This window comes from Pelobates fuscus, chromosome 8, assembly GCF_036172605.1.
Source record: "Pelobates fuscus isolate aPelFus1 chromosome 8, aPelFus1.pri, whole genome shotgun sequence".
Classification (NCBI taxonomy): domain Eukaryota; kingdom Metazoa; phylum Chordata; class Amphibia; order Anura; family Pelobatidae; genus Pelobates; species Pelobates fuscus.
In genome coordinates, this window is record NC_086324.1 from 14,330,910 (window position 1) to 14,354,691 (window position 23,782).

A 23,782-nucleotide genomic window follows, 5' to 3' on the forward strand; every position below is an offset into this window, starting at 1 on the left:
AAGAACCTCACTCACCCTGGTATAGGGGTGTACCAGACCCTCACTCACCCTGGTATAGGAGAGTACCAGAACCTCACTCACCCTGGTAAAGGAGAGTAGCAGACCCTCACTCACCCTGGTATAGGAGAGTACCAGAACCTCACTCACCCTGGTATAGAGAAGTACCAGACCCTCACTCACCCTAGTATAGGAGAGTACAATAACCTCACTCACCCTGGTATAGGAGAGTACCAGAACCTCACTCACCCTGGTATAGGAGAGTACAAGAACCTCACTCACCCTGGTATAGGAGAGTACCAGAACCTCACTCACCCTGGTATAGGAGAGTACAAGAACCTCACTCACCCTGATATAGGGGCGTACCAGACCCTCACTCACCCTGGTATAGGAGAGTACCAGAACCTCACTCACCCTGGTATAGGAGAGTATCAGAACCTCTCACCCTGTTATAGGGGCGTACCAGACCCTCACTCACCCTGGTATAGGAGTGTACCAGAACCTCACTCACCCTGGTATAGGAGAGTACAAGAACCTCACTCACCCTGGTATAGGAGAGTACCAGAACCTCACTCACCCTGGTATAGGAGAGTACAAGAACCTCACTCACCCTGATATAGGGGCGTACCAGACCCTCACTCACCCTGGTATAGGAGAGTACCAGAACCTCACTCACCCTGGTATAGGAGAGTATCAGAACCTCTCACCCTGTTATAGGGGCGTACCAGACCCTCACTCACCCTGGTATAGGAGAGTACCAGAACCTCACTCACCCTGGTATAGGAGAGTACAAGAACCTCACTCACCCTGGTATAGGAGAGTACCAGAACCTCACTCACCCTGGTATAGGAGCGTACCAGAACCTCACTCACCCTGGTATAGGAGAGTACCAGAACCTCACTCACCCTGGTATAGGAGAGTACCAGAACCTCACTCACCCTGGTATAGGAGAGTACCAGAACCTCACTCACCCTGGTATAGGAAAGTACCAGAACCTCACTCACCCTGGTATAGGAGAGTACCAGAACCTCTCACCCTGGTATAGGGGCGTACCAGAACCTCACTCACCCTGGTATAGGAGAGTACCAGAACCTCACTCACCCTGGTATAGAGAAGTACCAGACCCTCACTCATGCTGGTATAGAGTGGAGTACCACCTTGTTCCCCATAATGATCTTGATGTTTTTTTACTTGATGTTGAGGCCAGTTCTACATGATGGCTTTTTGGTATAATTTTGTTGCCATTCTCATTATTTTGTCACATTCATCTCACAGCCTGGATTCAGTTTCCGAAAGCTCTGGGCTTTCACTGGACCTGGATTTCTCATGAGCATTGCCTACCTGGATCCGGGGAACATAGAGTCTGATCTGCAATGTGGGGCGATCGCTGGATTCAAGGTGAACATGGGGCGAACAAAATAGTAATTAGCTTTATAACTCGGACCAAGAACTTGATTTATTATGTTTGGATAAGGTTTTCAAATGATTCAATATTTTTGGATAAACTTTTGAAAGGATTTAACATTATGAAAAATATTTAAAAAAATTTGATATTTCGATATTTTTTGGTATATCAATATACTTTAAGATAGAATATATATATATTTTATATTTTAATATTTTGAAAAAAATATCCAAAAATAATACATCAAGGCAGAAGGAAAAGTTTTTTTTTAATTCTTTCCATTGAGTTTATGTACTTTACCAGAAATTGTGGAGAATTACATTTTAGAACAAGATAGCTGAAATCGAAAAATTCTCCAATCAAGATATTCTCTTGCTAGAATATTTTCACCTAAAATTCCCAATTCCCTGGTAAATCGTCCACAAGTCTTAGTTTAGTAATAAATTGCAGCTTTGTAAGAAAACTCCCATTGAGCAAAAGGCACATAGACAGCAGAAAAACTGCAGCAGAAAGTAACAAAGTGCCCATTTGTATTGAGTAAGATTATTTATTAAATCTCTTTACAAAATTACTGGTTTGACCTAATTTAAAATGCTCTATTTATTTCTAAAAAATGGAAAATGAATAGCCAACAGATGAATAAAGATCAACATAACGCAATTAGGAATTAATCTACTTTCATAAAATCTAAGCCCGGAGATAGAATGAATATGATATAATTGCCTGTTATACACATGCTAAAATTGGTTCTTTGATTGTCAGCTCCTATGGGTATTGCTCGGAGCCACCATATTGGGTCTTGTGTGCCAAAGACTGGCTGTGCGGCTGGGAGTGGTGACAGGAAAAGACTTGGCTCAAATCTGCCATTCGTACTATCCCAAGGTATAGTCCAGCCATGTTATCTACCTCTCTTTGCTAGTGTCAGTGTTTGTCAGTCTTGTCCCTCTTTGTCATAGATATGTCTGTTAGTTCATCAGCTTCTCCCCTTCATGATAAACGTTGCAAGTCAGTCTGTTAGACTCTCTCCCTCTGTTAAAAGATATATTTCCTGGTGTTTTACCCCAATAGATGTCTATAAGTCTCTGCACATGTCAATCCAATTTGAAGTATGGGAATCAATCAGAGAGTTCCTGTAGTTCCATGTTACAAACTGGAGCCCATGGCAGTACCTTTTATAGAATAATGGAACAGGTGTCTATTGTCAGTCCCCAAGGTGCTGTTGTTCCATATTACAAACTGGAGCCCATGGCAGTACCTTTTATAGAATAATGGAACTGGTGTCTATTGTCAGTCCCCAAGGTGCTGTTGTTCCATATTACATACTGGAGCCCATTGCTGTACCTTTTATAGAATAATGGACCCTGACCCTCTGTGTCTATTGTCCGTCCCTTCTCCTCCTAATTGACACATCATTTGTTGTCAGTCTGTCAATCTCTGTTCCTAACGATGATGAATGTGTCAGATCTTCATTCTCTGTTCAAGGCGCCCCGATGGATTCTCTGGGTTCTGGTGGAGTTGGCTATTATAGGATCAGATATGCAGGAAGTCATTGGTACTGCAATTGCATTCAGTCTTCTATCCTCTGGACGGTAAGGCATCTCTATTCTCCAAACTGCAGAGTACATTGCAGGACTCCATCACAGACTATTATTATCCTTCCTGCAACATCCTCTTCCTGATCTGCTCGCTTTCTTTTCCTTTCAAAAAATGTCAATTGATGTAAAACAAATGTGCTGAAATTAGAAGAGAGTATAGGAGTTTGATGGTTCCCTTAAATGACCCCCTGGGCAACAAACCTCTTTGCCAAGTAGTTTGAATTCTAGAAAAAAAAAAAAATCTATATCACTGTCTTTCAAGCCCACCTCGGCTTCTATTGTTGTGTGAATGTTGTGTGCAATATCTGTAGGTTATTCTGTAGGTTAGAATTTGCATGTGTATGTATTTGCATATATCTGCATATCATGGAATTTGCATTCAGTTTGCTAAGTTTTATTTAATCGTGCTCCCCCCACCCTGTTGAGGAGTAATATTTTTTGGGGGGAGGGGGTGGGTTGTGTTACCATATTCTATTATATTTTATACATTGTTTAGTTGTGTCACCGCAAGTTAAATGTTGTGGTGTGTTTCAGAATTGATATTTTATTTGCGATTGCAAAGCACTTTGGGTTAATATCAGTATAAATATACTGCTTTCCAGGATTCCACTCTGGGGAGGCGTTCTTATTACCATTGCAGACACGCTGGTGTTTTTATTCCTTGATAAATATGGTGAGTTATTATTTTAATTACCAGTTTGATCACTATGATCACATAATATGTTCTTCCCTCGGCTGGCGATGAGAATTTACAATGATTATTCCCTGTTATGAATTAGATAAGTATAAAAAGCTATTACTAAACAGTATAATGCTACTGGCATCCCCCAATCTAGTGTTTTGCTAGATTAACCTCTTTCCCCCCAGAAATATGCTATTTCGATGTGCTGATGGAGCATTAATGAAAAGTGCTACCCAACATTGTGTAGGATTTATGTGCTGCACAATGAAAAATATGTGCATTAAAAGGGCACATAACGAGCATAACTTCCAAAACATGTTTTTCTATGTATTTACCCCATAATTAGCCTGAAGGATCTACAGCTCAGCAACATTATCTATGTCAACTCTGTCCTACATTTTAAATTATTCTAAGCATCCAAGAGAGAAAGCACAGGTTTATAAGCCATTGTGCGCAGGGACACAGCGACAGGGACCATCTTTGCATCACAAACTAATCAGCACAGGTTGTTATGGAATAAACACAATGTCTGAACACTACTTCAGACTACAGGGCGCCACAATCACTAAGATATATAGTAATATAATTCAGGAGAATCCCATAAATGAGTAACAGTAGGTGGAAATACAAAAGTCCACTTTATTGACAGGTTGTTATCGTGCTTACAGAATCCCGTTAATGGTACATTAGTGGTAAATACAAATACTAAGGGAGCAGTTATCATATAACCGGTGACCAAGATTTTATGTATTCCTGCCACAAACCCTCTCTCAGTCTTAACCGACATCTATAAACGGGATCTCAGACCTAATCAGTTATTAATCTAGATTTACTGATAATTAATTTTCTCTAGAGCCCACACCCTGGCTGATCTGTGTTTGTCCTTGGTAGCCCGCACCCTGGCTGATCGGTGTTTGTCCTTGTTAGCCTGTACCCTGGCTTATCTGTGTTTGTCCTTGGTAGCCCGCATCCTGGCTGATCGGTGTTTGTCCTTGGTAGCCTACACCCTGGCTGATCTGTGTTTGTCCTTGGTAACCTGCACCCTGGCTGATCTGTGTTTGTCCTTGGTAGTCCGCACCCTGGCTGATCTGTGTTTGTCCTTGGTAGCCTGCACCCTGGCTGATCTGTGTTTGTCTTTGGTAGCCCGCACCCTGGCTGATCTGTGTTTGTCCTTGGTAGTCCGCACCCTGGCTGATCTGTGTTTGTCCTTGGTAGCCTGCACCCTGGCTGATCTGTGTTTGTCTTTGGTAGCCCGCACCCTGGCTGATCTGTGTTTGTCCTTGGTAGCCCGCATCCTGGCTGATCTGTGTTTGTCATTGGTAGCCTGCACCCTGGCTGATCTGTGTTTGTCCTTTGTAGCCCGCACCCTGGCTGATCTGTGTTTGTCTTTGGTAGCCCGCACCCTGGCTGATCTGTGTTTGTCCTTGGTAGCCTGCACCCTGGCTGATCTGTGTTTGTCCTTGGTAGCCTGCACCCTGGCTGATCTGTGTTTGTCATTGGTAGCCCGCACCCTGGCTCATCTGTGTTTGTCCTTGGTAGCCCGCACCCTGGCTGATCTGTGTTTGTCCTTGGTAGCCCGCACCCTGGCTGATCTGTGTTTGCCCTTGGTAGCCCTCACCCTGGCTGATCTGTGTTTGTCCTTGGTAGCCTGCACCCTGGCTGATCTGTGTTTGTCCTTGGTAGCCCGCACCCTGGCTGATCTGTGTTTGTCCTTGGTAGCCCTCACCCTGGCTGATCTGTGTTTGTCCTTGGTAGCCTGCACCCTGGCTGATCTGTGTTTGTCCTTGGTAGCCTGCACCCTGGCTGATCTGTGTTTGTCCTTGGTAGCCTGCACCCTGGCTGATCTGTGTTTGTCCTTGGTAGCCCTCACCCTGGCTGATCTGTGTTTGTCCTTGGTAGCCTGCACCCTGGCTGATCTGTGTTTGTCCTTGGTAGCCCGCACCCTGGCTGATCTGTGTTTGTCCTTGGTAGCCGCATCCTGGCTGATCTGTGTTTGTCCTTGGCAGCCCTCACCCTGGCTGATCTGTGTTTGCCCTTGGTAGCCTGCACCCTGGCTGATCTGTGTTTGTCCTTGGTAGCCCGCACCCTGGCTGATCTGTGTTTGTCCTTGGTAGCCTGCACCCTGGCTGATCTGTGTTTGTCCTTGGCAGGTCTCAGAAAGTTGGAAGCCTTTTTTGGCCTTTTAATCACTATAATGGCCGTTACATTTGGATATGAGGTAAGCAGGTCCCATTTTAGTTACCTCAGCCCCTCTTCTGTGCTAGCCGCAGTTTAACCCTATCTAATAACTCCTTGTTGTACTTTTTAAAACTTTCTATTCAAAGTTGCTCACCTCCCCCATTTTTCTTTTCCTCATTTGTTCTCCATTCTATGTATTTATTGTAACACACACACACTCTCTCTCTCTCTTTGTGATTTTTTTCTTCCTATCTGTTCGTTTTTGTGCTCTATTCTATCCATCTCTTTTTTATATATACATATATTTTATTGAGATTATAATAACTTATGTAATGAATGAATAATGGCAACAGCAGGAATCCGCATATCAATAAAAAGTATATGTCGTAATTGGTCGAGGCTGAGCTAGCACATAGAAAATATCTAATTTTATGAGTAAGATAGCTAAAGGCAGGAAACACAAGTAGTGGAATGTAACACGTAATGAACTTTCAGCAGTCAGTACACTAGTTACGAGTACAGACGTTAACATTGAATGGGATTGAGACAAAGTGAATAAAACAACACAAACCATAAGCGAATCTGAATGACATGGCTGCTGGTGTGTGTCCCAGTGGAGATAGAGTCCAGCGGTGGGATGTCTGAGATTCAGACTTGGCCATGGATGGATCCCATCAAAGGTAGAACATGCTCAGTAGTGGGAAGTCAAATGATCATAGGCCCATGTGTAGGTAACTGTCCAGTTAGACAGGAATGTTGGGAGGCACTCACAGGATGCTGTAACAACTGCAAGACTCTGATCGCTCATTGTGGATCTGGGTAGTTGCGACGTGATGGTAGGGCCCTCAGTATTAGTAGGGGCAACAATTTCTGTGGCCTCCAGGAGTCCAGGACCATTTTTGCACTTGCTGTATTTTTATTTGTTTCACATTTAAACTTGCTTTCCACTTATACACCATTTAATTGGGGGATATAATGTGAGGTGGGATATACCTATCCTCTTATTCACTGGTCCGCTGGAGTAAATAGGTTGTGATGTTAAGAAGTGATCAGTGGCTGTTTTTTCTTTCAGTATTCTCTTATAATAGGAAGAGGAAGGTGAGATATAAAAGGCTTTATCTCAATGTTCTTATGGTATTGACTTTACATGACTCATTGAAAAGGCTCGAAAGTGTAATTTAGGGAAGGATAAAAAAAATAAAAAATACCACAGAGATAAAATGTTAGATTTTGAATACATCATACCAACTGCATCACCCATGTAAAAAGTTACTAAACACATATTGCAACACTGTCACGCGGACCAGCAAGTTCCTAAAAGCAGATTAGATTGTGCAACTCTATGTAACTATGTAACTATGTAACTATGTAACTCGATGGCATGATTTTGAGTCCACTGCATTATCCACTAAAAGGATACAGATTGCCTTGAAATATAGAAAAAAGGCTGCCGTTGGCTGAATGCAACTTTTTGAGTTGACTTTTTTAATTCACATGTAAAGTTCATTCAAATTACATTTTTAAAAAATCATTATTTGTTTTAAAGATATTATTTGGTAACAAAAATACAGAATATTCGTTTACTCGTTCCTGATTTATGTTAGATTGGGCCCTGCGCTATATTTGCACTTACTGGTGGGAGCATAATTTACAAGTGCAGATGAATATTACAAGGAGGGGAATGTAAGACTCTCTTTGTAGTATAATATAAAGATCAAGTATACCATAACGAGAGCAGGTGTGAATCTGAGCGCACATAGCAAGCGCCCAAACTGACACTTTCAGCCAATGAGCTGGCCCCGCATGCAGAGCTTAGCTCGGGATAGTTAACAGAAGATCCTAGGAGGAGCTCTCACTGCAGAGAGGTGGGGATCGGCACGAGGTGGACCCCGGCTCAAACCATACCAAACGGCTTTACTACTTACTGCGGTGGTTATGGTGCTTGGAGTGTTCCTTTATAAAGGATAACAGGAAAGAAGGGGAAGATTGGCTGGGCTAGAAAGTAATAAAAATCACATTTCCATATTTCTAATAAACTATTATCCAACAGTGGTTTCTGAAGATGTAACAATAATTAAATGCAGTGGGACTTCCTCTTTAAAGCTGTGTAACATTCTGATGACTGATGAGGGTAAAGGTTCGATATCTAGGTTTCTTCACATGATTTTAGGTCATGAGACTTAAATGTTAAAGGGACGGTACACATTGTACTAAATAAAATACTAAATACTAATTCATGATACTAAATAGCTAAAGGAGTGATATTCCCCGGTTTACGTCTGTTTCCTTTCTGATTGTGCAACTGGGTGAGTGTTACTAGCAGCTTTAGTTAAATTAGAGGCTGAGAAAAAAAATTTATTTTCCTTTTGCTCTTTGTATATTTTAAGTTGTGAGCTGGGTTTTACATGGCGTAGCGTTGAAACAAACATTTTATTATCAAACTAAACCTTCGGTAAAATGCGCTGGGGTCAATCTTAGATGCTCAGCAGAGCCCTACCGGGAAGAATGCAAAATATACTGAAATATGAATCCAAGTTGTAAGGAGGGTTGGATTCAATTCACCTTCATTCAGCCTCAATTCACATTTCCAATGAGAATTATTTGGAGATAAAATCTATGAACTACGAGGAGTTTCTCAACCACTCAGTATGTAGAGAATTAACTCTGTCAGCAGAAATACTAATGCTAGTATGCTAATACTAATTGTTAGCTCGTGTTTTTAAGGCTATTTCTATTTTCTGCTTCTTAGTTACTTATATTTAGGTAACATTTTTTTAGATAATTTATCCTCTGAACTTGTCTTAATACACAGAGAATGCTGTCCAGTCATCCTATCAACCCTTTCAGTAACATATAGCAAATAGTCCGCTTAAGACATTGTTGTTTTGTGGTTAGACAGTGTTTTCCCTCTGACAGGATTTATTTCTGTAAAACTATATATAGTGAGAATTATACCCCTACATTATGCATTACTTGTTTTGGTGTATAGAACATGCCCCTGCAGTATTACTGCTCAATTCTGTGCCATTTTCAGAGTTAAATCCCTTTGTTTATGCCACCCTAGCCACACCTCCCCTGGCTGAGACTCACCAGCCTTCCTACACCCTTCCTGAAAAAGATGTAACATGTTTTACCTTTTGAGTGTGTTTATCTTTAACAAATCTTATCTCCTGCTCTGTTCATAGCTTGCTAGAGCCTGCAGGAGTCACAAGTGTAACTAATATGTAATTAACAGAGCAGGACATTAGAACCTCTAAAGTAAACACACTATACTGTAAGAAAAGATTGGAAATTAAGCCAATTTTCCATGGAGGCTGTGTAAGTCACAGCCAGGGGAGGTGTGGCTAGGGCTACATAAACAAAAATAATTTAACTAATTAATGAGAATTGAGCAGGGGCACGATCTATACACTGAAACTGCTTCATTAAGCTAAAATGTGTGGTGCCAAGTGCCTTTAATACAAGAGGTAAACTATGTAAAGTATCTCACGTGCTCTGTGTTTTTTGTCTCCCAGTACGTAGTAGTAGCACCGGACCAAGTAGAGGTGATCAAGGGAATGTTTTACCCCTATTGCTCTGGCTGCGGCTCCCCTGAACTCCTTCAAGCTGTGGGCATCATTGGCGCAATCATCATGCCACACAACATATACCTGCATTCTTCTCTGGTTAAGGTAGGTCTGAAAAACGCAATTTATTTGATACACTTTATGTTTTATTAAAACCCAGGGATTTTGGAGGGATGAGAAATGGAATTGCAAAAAGAGTAAACACATTCTATAACTCAGCATCTTCTGTTCATTTGGCCTAAAAGGTGCAAGTATCTTCTAAATTTTCCCTAAATCCCAGTGTAGTGACTAAATATATAAAGATGTACATTTAGATGCAGCCACAGCTCATAGAACATTGACACACATCACGTTCTAACCCAACCGGTATTGTGCAGTTACGTGATATGAGACAGGCGTGATAAAAACACAATAACTACTTTGTTACTCAATGGAACATGTTCATCATCTTATACATTAACTTCATCATATGACATATCATTTTATCAATGTATTTAATCATTAAAGACACATACAGTTAGTCTAGATATTAAAAAAATTCATCCACAGCTGGAACTCTATCAACCAAGCTATCTCAGAGTTTATATTTAAATTCTTTTAGTAAATCCAGCATCAGACTTTCAAATGGTTCCCTTCCGGCGACTGAAAGTAATTATTCACTAAAAAGAGAAACTTGTACATTTTAGGCCAAATATCCAGTTTGGAAATAAAACTTACTAACTATTGGAGATATTTTTCAAATCTACTATTTTGCCCTAAATTATGCAAGTTAGTAGTGAAATCGCCACTAATACTAAATCTACCGCTAAGATGAACGTGTAGTTCAACAATAATTGAGATGGACTGTTTGATTGCGTGATACTGTATGTACTAAAAATTACGCAAAAAAAAAAAAATGTAAAAAAATAATTGCTACTTAAAGGATCACTATAGGGTCAGGAACACAAACATGTATTCCTGACCCTATAGTGTTAAAACCACCATCTAGCCCCCCTGGGCCCCTCATGCCTCCATAAATATAGCAAAATCATACTGTATTCAAGCCAGAAGCTGGAACTCTGCATGCTGTTTGCCTCAAAAAACAAGCAGTCTGCTGACATCGTCAAAAGTGGTAGTCTGATCCAATCATAATGCTTCCCCATAGGATTGGCTGAGACTGAAAAAGAGGCAGATCAAGGGCAGAGCCAGCATGATTCAAACACAGCCCTGGCCAATCAGCATCTCCTCATAGAGATGCATTGAATCAATGAATCTCTATGAGGAAAGTTCAGTGTCTGCATGCAGAGGGAGGAGACACGGAATGTTTGGATGCATTTTAGGCAGCCATGAGCCAGGAAGGATCACTAACAGCCATCTGAGGAGTGGCCAGTGAAGTTATCAGTAGGCTGTAATGTAAACACTGCATTTTCTCTGAAAAGACAGTGTTTACAGCAAAAAGCTTGAAGATAATGATTCTACGCATCAGAACAAATCCAATAAGCTGTAGTTGTTCTGGTGACTATAGTGTCCCTTTAAGATGCATTTAACACTAGTAGTTCAATAATCAGTTAGCAAGGCCTCAGTAAATGTAATTACTGTGCAAATATAGTCACAAATGATCTGTCATTAAAAATACATGGTTATGTGTTCTTAACACTAATTATCACGTAGCACATTATATTGTGCTGGTGATATTAGTAGTGCACATTTTTATTGAGAGCAGTTAAATACACACAGTCTCTGAAGCAGGGCAAGACTGGGAATTCAAAGCAGCCCTGGAAAAAAAATGTATGCCAGCCCCATAAGTCCTTGTGCCACGTAATGTATATGTGTCTATATATGTGTACTACACACATACATACATATACAGTTCAATCTTGCCTTGCACTCCTGCTTTAATATAATCACTTAATACCGAGTGCTAGACTATGTGATCACAAGTCCATACAAACAAATCCAAAAGGTAGTCTGCACTCGAGGATTTCTTTTAAAACTGAGCATTTATTTCTACACATAAAAAAATAACATTTACATAAAGTGTTAGATGTGCATAAATGGCCGACGTTTCAGTCCCAGTCTGGGAGTTTCCTCAGTACAACAAAACTCCCAGACTGGGACTGAAACGTTGGCCATTTATGCACGTCTAACACTTTATGTAAATGTTATTTTATTATGTGTAGAAATAAATGCTCAGTTTTAAATGAAATCCTCGAGTTCAGACTACCTTTTGGATTTGTTTGTATATATACACACACACACTATGTTTATAAAGTACTAAATTCAATTACTATAACTGAATCAATCAGTAACATTATCACTGAATTAAAAAAGAAACATAAAAATAATAAATTATATATAAATAAAATCTATTATTGGTATGTGTTTTTTTTTTTTTACTTCGTTTATTAGAACACACTTTTACATGGTTTATAACTTTATTCTGGTAAACACTGTTTGAGCTTACAATGTCTCAATGAAAATACATTTCTGAAATGTGTAAATAGATACAATGTATCTGGACATTTCTCTCTATTCCCACCCTACAGAGTATATGCAATCCGAGCCGATCAGTATCTTTAGAACAGGTACATAAATAATTGCACAATTTAAGTAGATTCTGTAGGGCAGGACACAAGAAAGCACAAAGCAGAACCTTCCACACATACCATAGTCTACAGCTAATAACTCATACACAGCAAACTGTTTCTGAAGGTAGTTTTTACAGCATACACATAGACATTTTTTGTTTTAATAGCTTATGTCTGACCATTGATAAAACACGTAAAACCATTCTCAAGCAAACAGTGTAGTTCATTTTGAAAAAGGATTGCGTTGAATAAAACTGGATGATCAGCCCTTTAACATGTTTTAAAGTTTGAAGAGCAAAAGGGGTCGATTAATGCACTGCAGGTCCTCTTCAAGATTTCACATATTAAAAGACTCACTTCTCTTTCGGTCTGACATTAAAAATATGACGGCCCTCCGCTTCCTTTTGAGTAGTAAAAGATAACCCATGACACGCTCACTCAGTTCATGAAAGTTTACGCTTATCCAAACACTGAAGGATTGACAAGACATTTGGACGTTTTTCAGATTGAGTTTCAATATCCCACCTTATAGTTTTGCACAGGAGACTGTCGGTTTCTGAATGTTTTCAGTAAAAAACTGTAAATCCGTCCAGAAAAATCTGTTTGTTCTTATCGTTTTCTGTATTTAAAAGGAACGGATGGTGGTGGATGCAGACTAATACCACCGCTTTCTTGTTCTGGCTTTTGTAGATGGAAAATCCATTTATTGTAATCATGGGAAGTAAAACAAAACACTAAGATTGGCTCCATAAGATCACCTGCGATTTGGAACTCCAATCTTCCGTTCCAGGTTAGACCTTCCTTGACATGAATTGCATTAAGTGGAAGAGTACCCTGGTGCGTTACAGTTGTTTTCTCTGTGTCTACAGAAAGGAATACCAAGTAATCTGGGAACAATACTAAAAGGCGATCTTTAAAGTCCGAATCTATAGTGTGAGCCACTCGAACCATGAAGAGAAAAATGGTATTGCCCAAGTGCTGAATTGCTTTGCCTTCCCATTTCTGAATAGGGCAACATGTCAAATATTTAATCAGTTTTCTCTTCTTCCACACATTGTCACATGGCACCACATAAGGCAATATGCTGATGGAGGGAAAAAATAGCAGGATAATAGAAATTGGCTTCATGGATGTGGTGCCGTAGTGAAGATATCCAGCTATTCCTCTCATTGGCAGTGAGACAAGAAACTTGACGAGGTTCTATCATCGGCCCACTGATTTGCAAGGTGTGGCCTGCACTTGTGTTAGCGCAAATCACTCTCATTCCAGAAAGAGGCAGAAGTCCCTGGTAAACAAATCTCCTTTCTTGATGATCCATCGTCAAGATCAGCAAGTGAAAAGGAAACAGAACCAAAAAGCATTCAAACTCCTGAGTTTGGTTCATCTGCATGACTGCCAAGGAAGAATGGCAATACTGCCGTATGTTTGGATATTCTGACCTTCCCATCCAGGAATTGGTTCTGAGATTATCGTTTCATTTAATTTCTCGTGGCTTTCCCCCCAAAATAAAGTAGCCTGTGAGTTACAATGTGCTTGCTTTGTACTGGATAAGCCATTTTCTGAAGTTGAGATTGGCTCTTTCTTCTCTTGTCGAAAACATGCAGTTTCTCCATTTGGCAATGGTGTAGATGGAGATCTCATGGACGATTGTCTCCTTTGGCCAGAGGGGTTAATCCTTCTCCCAGCAGCACTGGAGCATGCTGTTTCTCCCTGGAGCATGCTGTCTCTCACTGAAGTGCTGCCTCCAACACAGACCAGGCAGCTCCCCACGGCCCCCTGACCTTTTGACACATGATGTAATTTCCTCTATCAGGAGCCGCACGGAGCTGCCCGATCAGCACTACAGACAGCCCTCCTGCTCCGCTATCCAGTCAGGCACCGGTATGTTTCTTTTTTAATTCAATAAATTGGTCCTTTCAGGGAAAAAAATATTATACAGTAAGTATACTCAAATGCAGGCACAGACAGTCTCACTGACACACACATTCAGTACACCCAAGCTCCCTGGCACACACACACACACACGCACACACATACATACTACAGACAAGTCCACTGACACACACACATACATGCTCACTACAAACAAGCTCAGTGACACAACACTCACAAGCTCACTAACATATAAGATCATTAAAACACACATGCTCACTATACACAAGCTCACTGGCACACACACACACATACACACACACATTTACTGACACAAACACACACTCACTACAGACACAGTATTTAAACCCTACCCGGCACTGGAGGATGTGGGAGATGACGTTTTCTCTAGGAGGCCATTTTTAGGCCTCTTCCTGCAGCAAGGTCCGCTGCTTGAGTGCGAGAGGCCGGGCTTATGTGGGGGGCGGTGCTTCCGTACAGGGGTGGAGCTTACATGTGGGGCAGAGCTTACATGCTGGGCCAGGGCACACGTGCTGAGGAAGGTGCTAGTAATTAGGAAGGGAGACTCAGTGCTCCCTCCTGGCGTCAGCAGCCTTAATGCGGCAGCACCAGGCCCCAGCCCCTGCCTCCTGAATTCCCTCGGACGGACAGATGCTCTCACGGTCTGAGGGAAAAATTATTTAAATAAAACATTAGGGCTTCCTGCCAGCCCCAGGTGCTGCGGCCCACCGGGAAAACTCCCGGTATCCCAGTGGGCCAGTCTGGCCCTGCTCTGAAGATACAGTTATGTACGCTATGTGTGATGATGTCAAATTCAGTAATAGGAAATAAAAGGGGAAATGTGCTACTTCAGATATAAATGCTGAATCATTGGCAAATATGAATATTGTGCACAAAACATCCCAATAACAAACATGCCATCCAGTTTTCATTATTTGTGCTCTGACCGTCAAAAAAGGAAGCCAAAAAAAGGAATGTAAATGTGCTCAGTAAATAGCAATTATGAGCTGTTTTGGGTTACAAATCTGGAATTCCTTCATCAACACCCAGTTTTCTGTAAAAACTCACAGTTTCGTAAAATGTTTTTGTTGTTGTTGTTTGTTTTAACCAAAAGGTTTTACTATAGTCAGAACCCATGTATTTGTTTGTAAGATTTCTATGTTAATTTGAAGAGCTGGTTTTAACTTGTTTTATGCAATCAAATGCATGAAAATCACGTGATGCCCTCTTTGATTCATAATTAGATTAATTAATAACCTCTCTTTTGGGGGGGGGGGGGGGGGGGAGTGGATTGACCAGCTGAAGATCACCATAAGATTTATGGAAATTCTTCTTCCTGCTCATCTTACAATGCAGTAACTATTTAACCAAGTGACTGTTTGATGGCAGCCATTTTGAATTGGAGGACAGGTTTGGAATGTTGAGATAATGTCTTCTTATATCCTCAGTCTAGAGTCGTGGATCGCTCAAAGAAGCAGGAGGTGAGCGAAGCCAACATGTATTTCATTATCGAAGCAACGATAGCACTCTTTGTCTCCTTCCTTATTAATCTCTTCGTTATGGCTGTGTTTGCAGAGGCATTTTACAACAAGACCAATCACGACGCAGTAAGTAACCGTGACTTTCTGGGACATTGCACCCATTGTAATAATTCTTATTCCTACCTAGATGCACCATATAAATAGTACTTTATACATAAACATGCCATGGAGAGTGTCAGCTCATTGGCCAAGGAATTATCACTGTGTATATTAAAGAGGATCTATCTTGAAAATTAACATTTGGTGTGTTGTAGTTTATATAAATAAAGCAAATATAAATGTAATATATAAATATATAAAGCATTTTACAAGAGTAGTGATTTACTAGTTGTGAGTTTTTTGTAAATATCATAAATGGGTGGATCTATATATATATATATGTATATACTTTCAGCTCCTGTGCTGAGGATCAATCAGTTTTTCTCTTACAATAATTCAGGAGATTTCTCGTAGACACTCTAAAGCTCAGTGAGATGACACCGGTTTGGAATATGAGTTGTGTAACATGATTTAGAAAGGTCTTCAAATTCCGAAAATGAACATATTTATTCTAAAGTAATTATTACAGGAACATTTGTGTTGCTATTACTAATAGCACCAATCATAAACACATTGTGAATTATTTTTAATAATTTATATAATTTTATATTTATAAAAAAAACATTAATATAACATCTTGAGTTCACTGTGTCATAATTTTATATTTATACACTAAACGGTTGTGGCTATTCACTGAACTGGGAAACGGGCCAGCTGGGAACAAAAAAAATCAAAACAAATTCTTCAACTCAGCCAATGTTAAAGCTCTGCTGTTCCACTCTAAAAATGCCTTTAACCACAAATTCCTAGTTTAGTTTATTACAAAATAGAGTTATTTACTAAACTGTGAACTGTCAGGAATTAATTTCAAGGTAGATTTGAAATTTTAACATTAGAGGGACACTTTAGTCACCAGAACAACTACAGCTTATTGTATTTGTTTCTGGTGAGTAGAATCATTCACTTCAGGCTTTTTGCAGTAAACACTGTCTTTTCAGAGAAAATGCAGTGTTTACATTATAGCCTAGTGATAACTTCACTGGCCACTCCTTAGATGGCTGTTAGAGGTGCTTCCTGTGGCAGTGCTGCACAGTGTGACTGCCATTCAGTGTCTCCACCCTCTGCATGCGGACACTGAACTTTCCTCAGATATACATTAATTCAGTGGAGACGCTGTTTGACTTATGCTGGCTCTGCCTCGTTTACAATCTCAACCAATCCTATGGGGGAGCATTGTGATTGGCTCAGAGAATCACTTCTGATGATGTCAGACAATCAGGCAGATCAGGGGCAGCAGCAGCTGCAGACTAAAATACTAGTAAGATTTTACAATATTTAGGGAGGAAGGGGGCAAGGGTGGGGGCCAGGGTGGGCTAAATGGTGGTTTTAAAACTATAGGGTCAGGAATACCTGTTTGTGTTTATAACCCTATAGTGTTCCTTTAAGGCTGTGTTTTGTATATTTTGTGTGTGTATGTTGTTTATTTGTTCTATGTCGTCATCCTGCTGTATTGCATCCTGCTGTATTGCACAGCTACACAATTTTACAGTCATTCTAAAAATTCATCAGAAATTCTATTTAATTCTTTTCTGTAAAATAAATTCTACCTATGTAGATAAAAAATGGCTTGCCTTGGGTCATATATATAGAATTCTTCAGTATGTCGCATGAAAATATAATGCAATCAGATATAAAAAACAGATGTCTTATCCTTGTTCCAAACTTCAAACCAGTGTCACGAATTCAGTGATGTTAAATGACCAACCGCCAATGCCATTACTGGATATTCTGGGTGTTGGGTTTTGCATCTAAGAAATATCACCAATAGAGTGCATCTAAGAAATATCACCATATCACAAAATGTAGGCAATATTCTATATTTTCATAGCTTTCAAACGTTTAATTTAATAAATAAGCGTAAAAAAAACGTCTTGCTCGTTTCACCTTAATGGAAATTTAATGACAAACTCCATTCTACTGAGTTGCCCGCATGCTCACTGAGGACACATTTACCCATCACATAATCACCAACTCACACACTCACCGACTCACACACTCACTGTCTGACACACTCACTGTCTGACACTCAGTATCTCACAAGCCCGTCCCTCACTGGCTCACACTCTCACCTCCTCACAGTGTAACATCTCCTTTTTTTGTGTTTCAGCACGAAGTTTGCCTAAACAGCAGCAGCCCGCACACTGGAGTATTTCCTGATAACAACGAAACTTTATCTGTCGACATCTACAACGGGGTTTGTATGACTTAAAGAAACACTCCACTACCAAAATAGTTTTTTAAAATGCCTGTTTAGCAGATATACCCTAAATGCATGCATTTCAGTATGCATTTTTTGGGGGTTATATCTAAAATCAAATTGCAAAACCTGCAGAATTTTTTTCTGCAGCCTTTGCAAACCCTCCCCTTCTAACCCAGCCCACACTTTCTGTATCTGTCCAATCACAGACTTCCCAATGCAGCTCAATGGGAAGTCTTTGCAAGGAAGGTGCTCTGGGCAATTGCTGCCACTTGAGTTTATCTCCACTGAGTTAACCAAACCAGGAAGTAACAGGATGCATTTTCTGATTGACAGCCAAAAAAAAGAAAACAATGTTTTGGTTACTAAACAAGAATATGGTGAATCAAAAAAAAAATATTCATTTTGCAATTTATTTATTTTTAATGACCTTTTTAGTGAACAAACCCAATGTTATTTGTTCTCCACGTCCAGAAAAGCAGTATGTACTTTTATTGTTTGAAATTGCACATACTCACAATGTACAGAAATGGGTTCCTCGTGCAGGACCTCCTGGGATTTTCCCACATTGAGACAGAAAGCATGTAAGCCCTCGTATTACTGCTATCTCAGTGTTTTCAAATAAAATATTGCGTTTCAGTTCCGGTTTGCATTCTTTTCGTTATAATGTATCAGTATCTGTGTTTGCAGTGGGTTAAAACTTGAATAGTTTTGTCTGTCTATCTGTTTAGAAAACATTTATATCTGCTAATTTCTGTGTTCTACTTAAAGCTACAGTGCTTTTTCAGTTTCCTATTTTTTCCTTGATATTGGTTAGTGATGGATAACCTTGGCATGCTTGTGTACTACATAACCCATGATGCACAGCCAGCCATTATGGTGGTGGAACAGAGATTACGATGATCTAATGCATGGATCTCCTAAAGGTAGATCCCCAGATGTTTTAATGCATCATGGGAGTTGTAGTTCTACAACATCTGGGGGTCTACCTTTAGGGCATCACTGATCTAGTGGTTAACTAGATAACTCTGTTTGAACTTCTGGCAGTTCTCACTTTAATGAATAGTCCTGCAAGTGATTTTTCAAATTATAAGCTGCAATAGGTGAACTGGAGACATTGTTGACCTGGAGAGTTTGTCCAGTTCGGCTAATTTGAATTCCTGACAATAATACCTGCGAGCCTTAGCCAGACAGGCGTTATCTTTGGGTTCCTAGCAGTGACATGCACTGTGGGCGGGATTTAAATTGTGCCATTATTACACCGTGTCTGTCCACACAGGGGGTCATCCTGGGCTGCTTCTTCGGACCTGCGGCTCTCTACATCTGGGCGGTGGGAATTCTGGCAGCCGGTCAGAGCTCTACAATGACAGGGACCTACGCAGGGCAGTTTGTGATGGAGGTAAGTGAACACAGGTGTAACCCTATTTTATTAGGATTGGTATAACACATAACTCTCATCACTACTAATCATCCCCAAATTTGGTTTTTATTTTAAGCCTCCACCAGGTGGAGATACTGTAATGGGCAAGGGGTTTTAATGGATAACCTTTAGCCGGCCTCTCATGCCTTCAAACATTTCACATGGACAGAGGGGGACAGTTTAATTTTAGGGGTGTGAGTGGGGGAATAGCCAAGGCTTTTCTGAGTGAGTGGGGGAGTGGCCAGGGCTTTTCTGACTAATAACAATTTATAGAAGTAAAATGTAATTTAGAACAAGAACAATGTATCTGTAGGGACTGTCTCTCCTAAATAGGGACACTTGGAAGGTATGTGTCTCACTCCTCCTGAGAAATATGGAGCGTTACTAAGCTGCTAGTTCTGCTTATGTGAAGTCCAGGCCTAAGGCTAAGGGTGTTAAAGCTTGTGTTCCACAGATGGCAATTCACAGCCAGCCCAGGTCTTATCATATTATTATCTCACCTCCTCATTATAGTCACCATTCCACTTTCTCATTACCTACTGAGCACGTTTTACTTTCTGTAAACATGGAGAGCAGATAGCGTTATATCCGGTAAAACTAGCTGTTCAGTTCCCATAATCCCATTTAGTAACAACTACACAAACTGATAAAACAGAGAATTAGGGCTCTGACACACTGAGAACTAGGCTCACACTGCCGATAGGGCACAGTGGGCAACCCCAACCAAAATACAATGTTTAACCCATCTCTGGTTTTGGATAGAGTAACCCTCGCTGTGCTGGTCTTCCCCAATCAAAGCTTTAAAATAAAAAGGAACGTAAACAAACCTTCAGTCCAGTGCCGATTCCAAGTTCTCCCATCAGCCCGATCCTTATACACTAACATCACTAGTTACCAGGAGACTGACGAGGGGAGAACATGGGTGGCACGGAGAGGGGACCATGCCGCCACTGGCTGTCTGAGCTGCTGTTAGATATACTTGCACAGAATTCACATTAGTCAGTCTAGATGACTCTTGTTCCGGGCTGGATACAGACGCCCCAATGACGTGACATTACACCCCGGCAGCAAAGGGGTTTAACTCTGTGTATGCCGCATTTATTACACTGGGAGGCTGATTAAAGGGAATAATTGTGTTTTTTGCAGTCTGTGTGTAGCTGGAAAAACACTAATTGAACAAATCTGGTTTATGGTGTGAATGCTCCCTCTAGTGGCTGATTGACTGATCGTCTCCAAGTTAGTTTTACCAATTAAAGCTGCTGTATCACAGTCTGGGGTCTTTATATAATTTGCTAAGACTCCCAATGGTGACATATAGGGGTCCGGTGGCCATAGGTGGCAGGAGCAGGTAGGTTTTACTTACTGAGCCTGCCCCTCGGGGGGGAATTGCCATACTCTTTCACACTGTCCTGTTCAGCTGCATGGAGCCAACGTCAGCGCTGTACTCTCAGGTATGTGCGAGATTACAGCATTGAGGTCTATGGAAGATCCCGCGAGATCCTCAAAATAAAGAGCTTTTTTTTCCACTGGTGACAAGTGGGGGAAATGGCAAGCATGTTAAGCAAAGGAAAAACACGATGTTCCTACTTTGTCTCAGTATATATTTTGAGTGGGTTGGAATTTCGGTGAAATTTTAACAGTAATGTGAGTATTTCATAAATATTCTATCTCTATGAAATACTCGTTTTGGAAGAGGGGGTGACAGAGCCGCTTTAACATTTTGTTAACTGTGTCTGACTGTCTAATGCTATGCGAAAGATGCAATGTTTCTAAAATACAAAATTTATATGTAAATACGGTGATTAGGATTTTTGTATAGGATTGTATAAAATATGTTTTGGAATTGCCTTTAATGTATAACTATTTATGTGTATGTATGTTGAGTTTTTTCCCCAGCAAAATAAATAAATAAATAACAGAACCTCAAGGATATTTAAGTAATAATAAATAACAAAGCGTTTGTTCTCTTTATATTGCGGTTTACTAGCAGGTAGCACCACCACAAATTGGATGTAAACTACATTACACCCTAATTAATTGTTAATTCTCTACATGTAACAAAAATAATCAAAGGGTTAGTCCGAGCACTACGATCACTTCAATGATTCAAAATGGTCATGGTGCGCAGAGTCTGTATGTGCGACAATTTACTATGAAACGCTGGTGCAGGATGGAGGTGAATTTTAACTTTATTTTTTTTTATTTTGGGGAGTGTATTAGGACACCAAAGGTTACTCTAACCAATACAAGTGTTTTATGAAAGGAATAACGTTTAAGAAATTCTTTAGTATTCATGCTTGTCCAGCGCTTGTTATTACTCAACTCAATGCGGTTCGTTTAATCAACCTCAGAAATATCAATGGGTATTTGCGCTTCACTAGGAACATGTTCCACATTTGGTTTATTAACCAACTGAGCTAAGCTTTTAAACTTCCAAGCATTCTGGGAGATGTAGTCTCTGCTACAGAAATGTATTATTCTCAGATCCCCTGCAGCCTAACAGACTCATGGTCTTCTCGACCCTAACCTCAGTCTTTCTTTCAGGGCTTCTTAAACCTAAAATGGTCCAGGTTCTACCGTGTGCTCTTCACCAGATCCTTCGCCATTATTCCCACCGTATTTGTGGCCGCTTTTAAAGACGTAGAGCATCTGTCGGGAATGAACGATTTTCTGAATGTTCTACAAAGCATACTGGTAGTTAATCTGTAAAATAATCACATAGCCTGCTGATAGATTTACACGTCCTTCTTTGGTAGAGCTAACATGTTATCACTCCAGCCTTCCTAAATAAAACTATACCTAAATGTCAATTTACTACAAAACCAAAATTCATCAATATGTGATAGCAGCCCATTGCGTTTCTAGTATTATAGATTTAGTTAATCCTACTTACCGGTATTTATCTCTCCTTTGGGACGTGTTCTCTATTCATCTCCAATATCCCAAAAGGGGTTTCACAAATGTAAGATAGAACCATAACCACTTTTAAAGGGATACTCATATTTTTAGGAGGTGCCTGAAGATAAATTACAAAATTGAATACAGCATTGACAATTGCCACGTGTTTTTTTTTTATCATGTGATGCTCGTTTTTTTACTTTTAAATGTAAATGAAAGCTTTTGCAATTGATATAATGCAGTCAGTCCCAGCCCAGCTAGGGCACACAGTGCATTTTTTCGGGTTCTCCCGATTTACATACTATGTGCAATGACAGGAAATGGCAAACAGTTGACTGGGAGATGTAGGCGTTCCATTTGAAGATACAAGTAAATAGAACTGTGGGAATTTTTAAATTTACTTTTGCTTTTCATTCCTCACAAAAACACATCTGTTAAATATAGGATGTTAGTAAACATAACATTAAACATCTTGGAAGGTCTGATTCCCCTTTAATCTTTTCTCACAACCAAGGAGTAATACATCAATGTGCGGTTTGATAAAGGTTTGATATAAGCCTACTGTACTGTTAGATCATATCATTTTTTTAAACAAAGAGATACTTACAATAAAATATTCACCACGTTTAAAGCAGAGGTTTTGGTGTAAGGCATTCCCTGACACTTTGTTCTTCAACAACAACCAGCTATATTCATGAAATAACATGAATGAAGCCGTTTGTCTGGAACAGTAGCCTGTATTAGTTTTTGCAGTTGCTTCATTCATCTATTTTCATGAAGGAAACTACCAGAACAGCAGATATATACACCCACTATACCGGGAGTGCTCCGTATGAGTAGAAGGGCCAGGCTGAGCAGTTATATATTTTTCTTTTATATAAAAGCATGGTGTGCGTCTCACCTTTCTGGGCTCTGATTGTCACTGTTTGCCTTCCAGCTGCCCTTTGCTTTGTTGCCAGTGCTGACATTTACCAGCATGCGCCCACTGATGCAGGATTTCGTCAATGGCGTGTAAGTCCATCCAGCAACGTAGTAACTCAATCTATGTCCTGTGAAGGAATGTATAGGGAGAGGGCAGATATTGCTTAATTCATTGTCTGGGGAATAGCCCTTTATAATGTGATAAGTGTTAACAGAACATGCTTTATAGGACAGCACAGTAAACATGGCAACAATATGTGCTCAGTGACAGCCACATGCATTACAGTATCAGATAGCTGTGCTTAGTGACAGATAGCCACATGCATTATAGTATCAGATAGCTGTGTGCAGTGACAGATAGCCACATGCATTATAGTATCAGATAGCTGTGCTTAGAGACAGATAGCCACATGCATTATAGTATCAGATAGCTGTGTGCAGTGACAGATATGCACAGGCATTATAGTATCAGATAGCTGTGCTCAGTGACAGATAGCCACATGCATTACAGTATCAGATAGTTGTGTGCAGTGACAGATAGCCACAGGCATTATAGTATCAGATAGCTGTGCTCAGTGACAGATAGCCACATGCATTACAGTATCAGATAGCTGTGTGCAGTGACAGATAGCCACAGGCATTACAGTATCAGATAGCTGTGCTCAGTGACAGATAGCCACAGGCATTATAGTATCAGATAGCTGTGCTTAGTGACAGATAGCCACATGCATTATAGTATCAGATAGCTGTGTGCAGTGACAGATATGCACAGGCATTATAGTATCAGATAGCTGTGCTCAGTGACAGATAGCCACATGCATTA

At 40.3% G+C, this 23,782-nt stretch overlaps 1 protein-coding gene across 1 annotated transcript in view; it reads left to right on the forward strand.

Annotated features, from left to right (window-relative positions):
• SLC11A1 (solute carrier family 11 member 1) overlaps positions 1-23,782 on the forward strand; it is a 42,901-nt gene that overhangs the window by 13,675 nt on the left and 5,444 nt on the right. Inside the window, exons 3-13 of the mRNA XM_063429264.1 lie at positions 1,273-1,395; positions 2,165-2,284; positions 2,885-2,991; positions 3,600-3,670; positions 5,830-5,897; positions 9,373-9,528; positions 15,332-15,490; positions 17,631-17,717; positions 19,000-19,119; positions 21,685-21,834; positions 22,976-23,049. Of these exons, the coding sequence (XP_063285334.1) occupies positions 1,273-1,395; positions 2,165-2,284; positions 2,885-2,991; positions 3,600-3,670; positions 5,830-5,897; positions 9,373-9,528; positions 15,332-15,490; positions 17,631-17,717; positions 19,000-19,119; positions 21,685-21,834; positions 22,976-23,049 (1,235 nt within the window). The remainder of the gene's footprint in view (positions 1-1,272; positions 1,396-2,164; positions 2,285-2,884; positions 2,992-3,599; positions 3,671-5,829; positions 5,898-9,372; positions 9,529-15,331; positions 15,491-17,630; positions 17,718-18,999; positions 19,120-21,684; positions 21,835-22,975; positions 23,050-23,782) is intronic.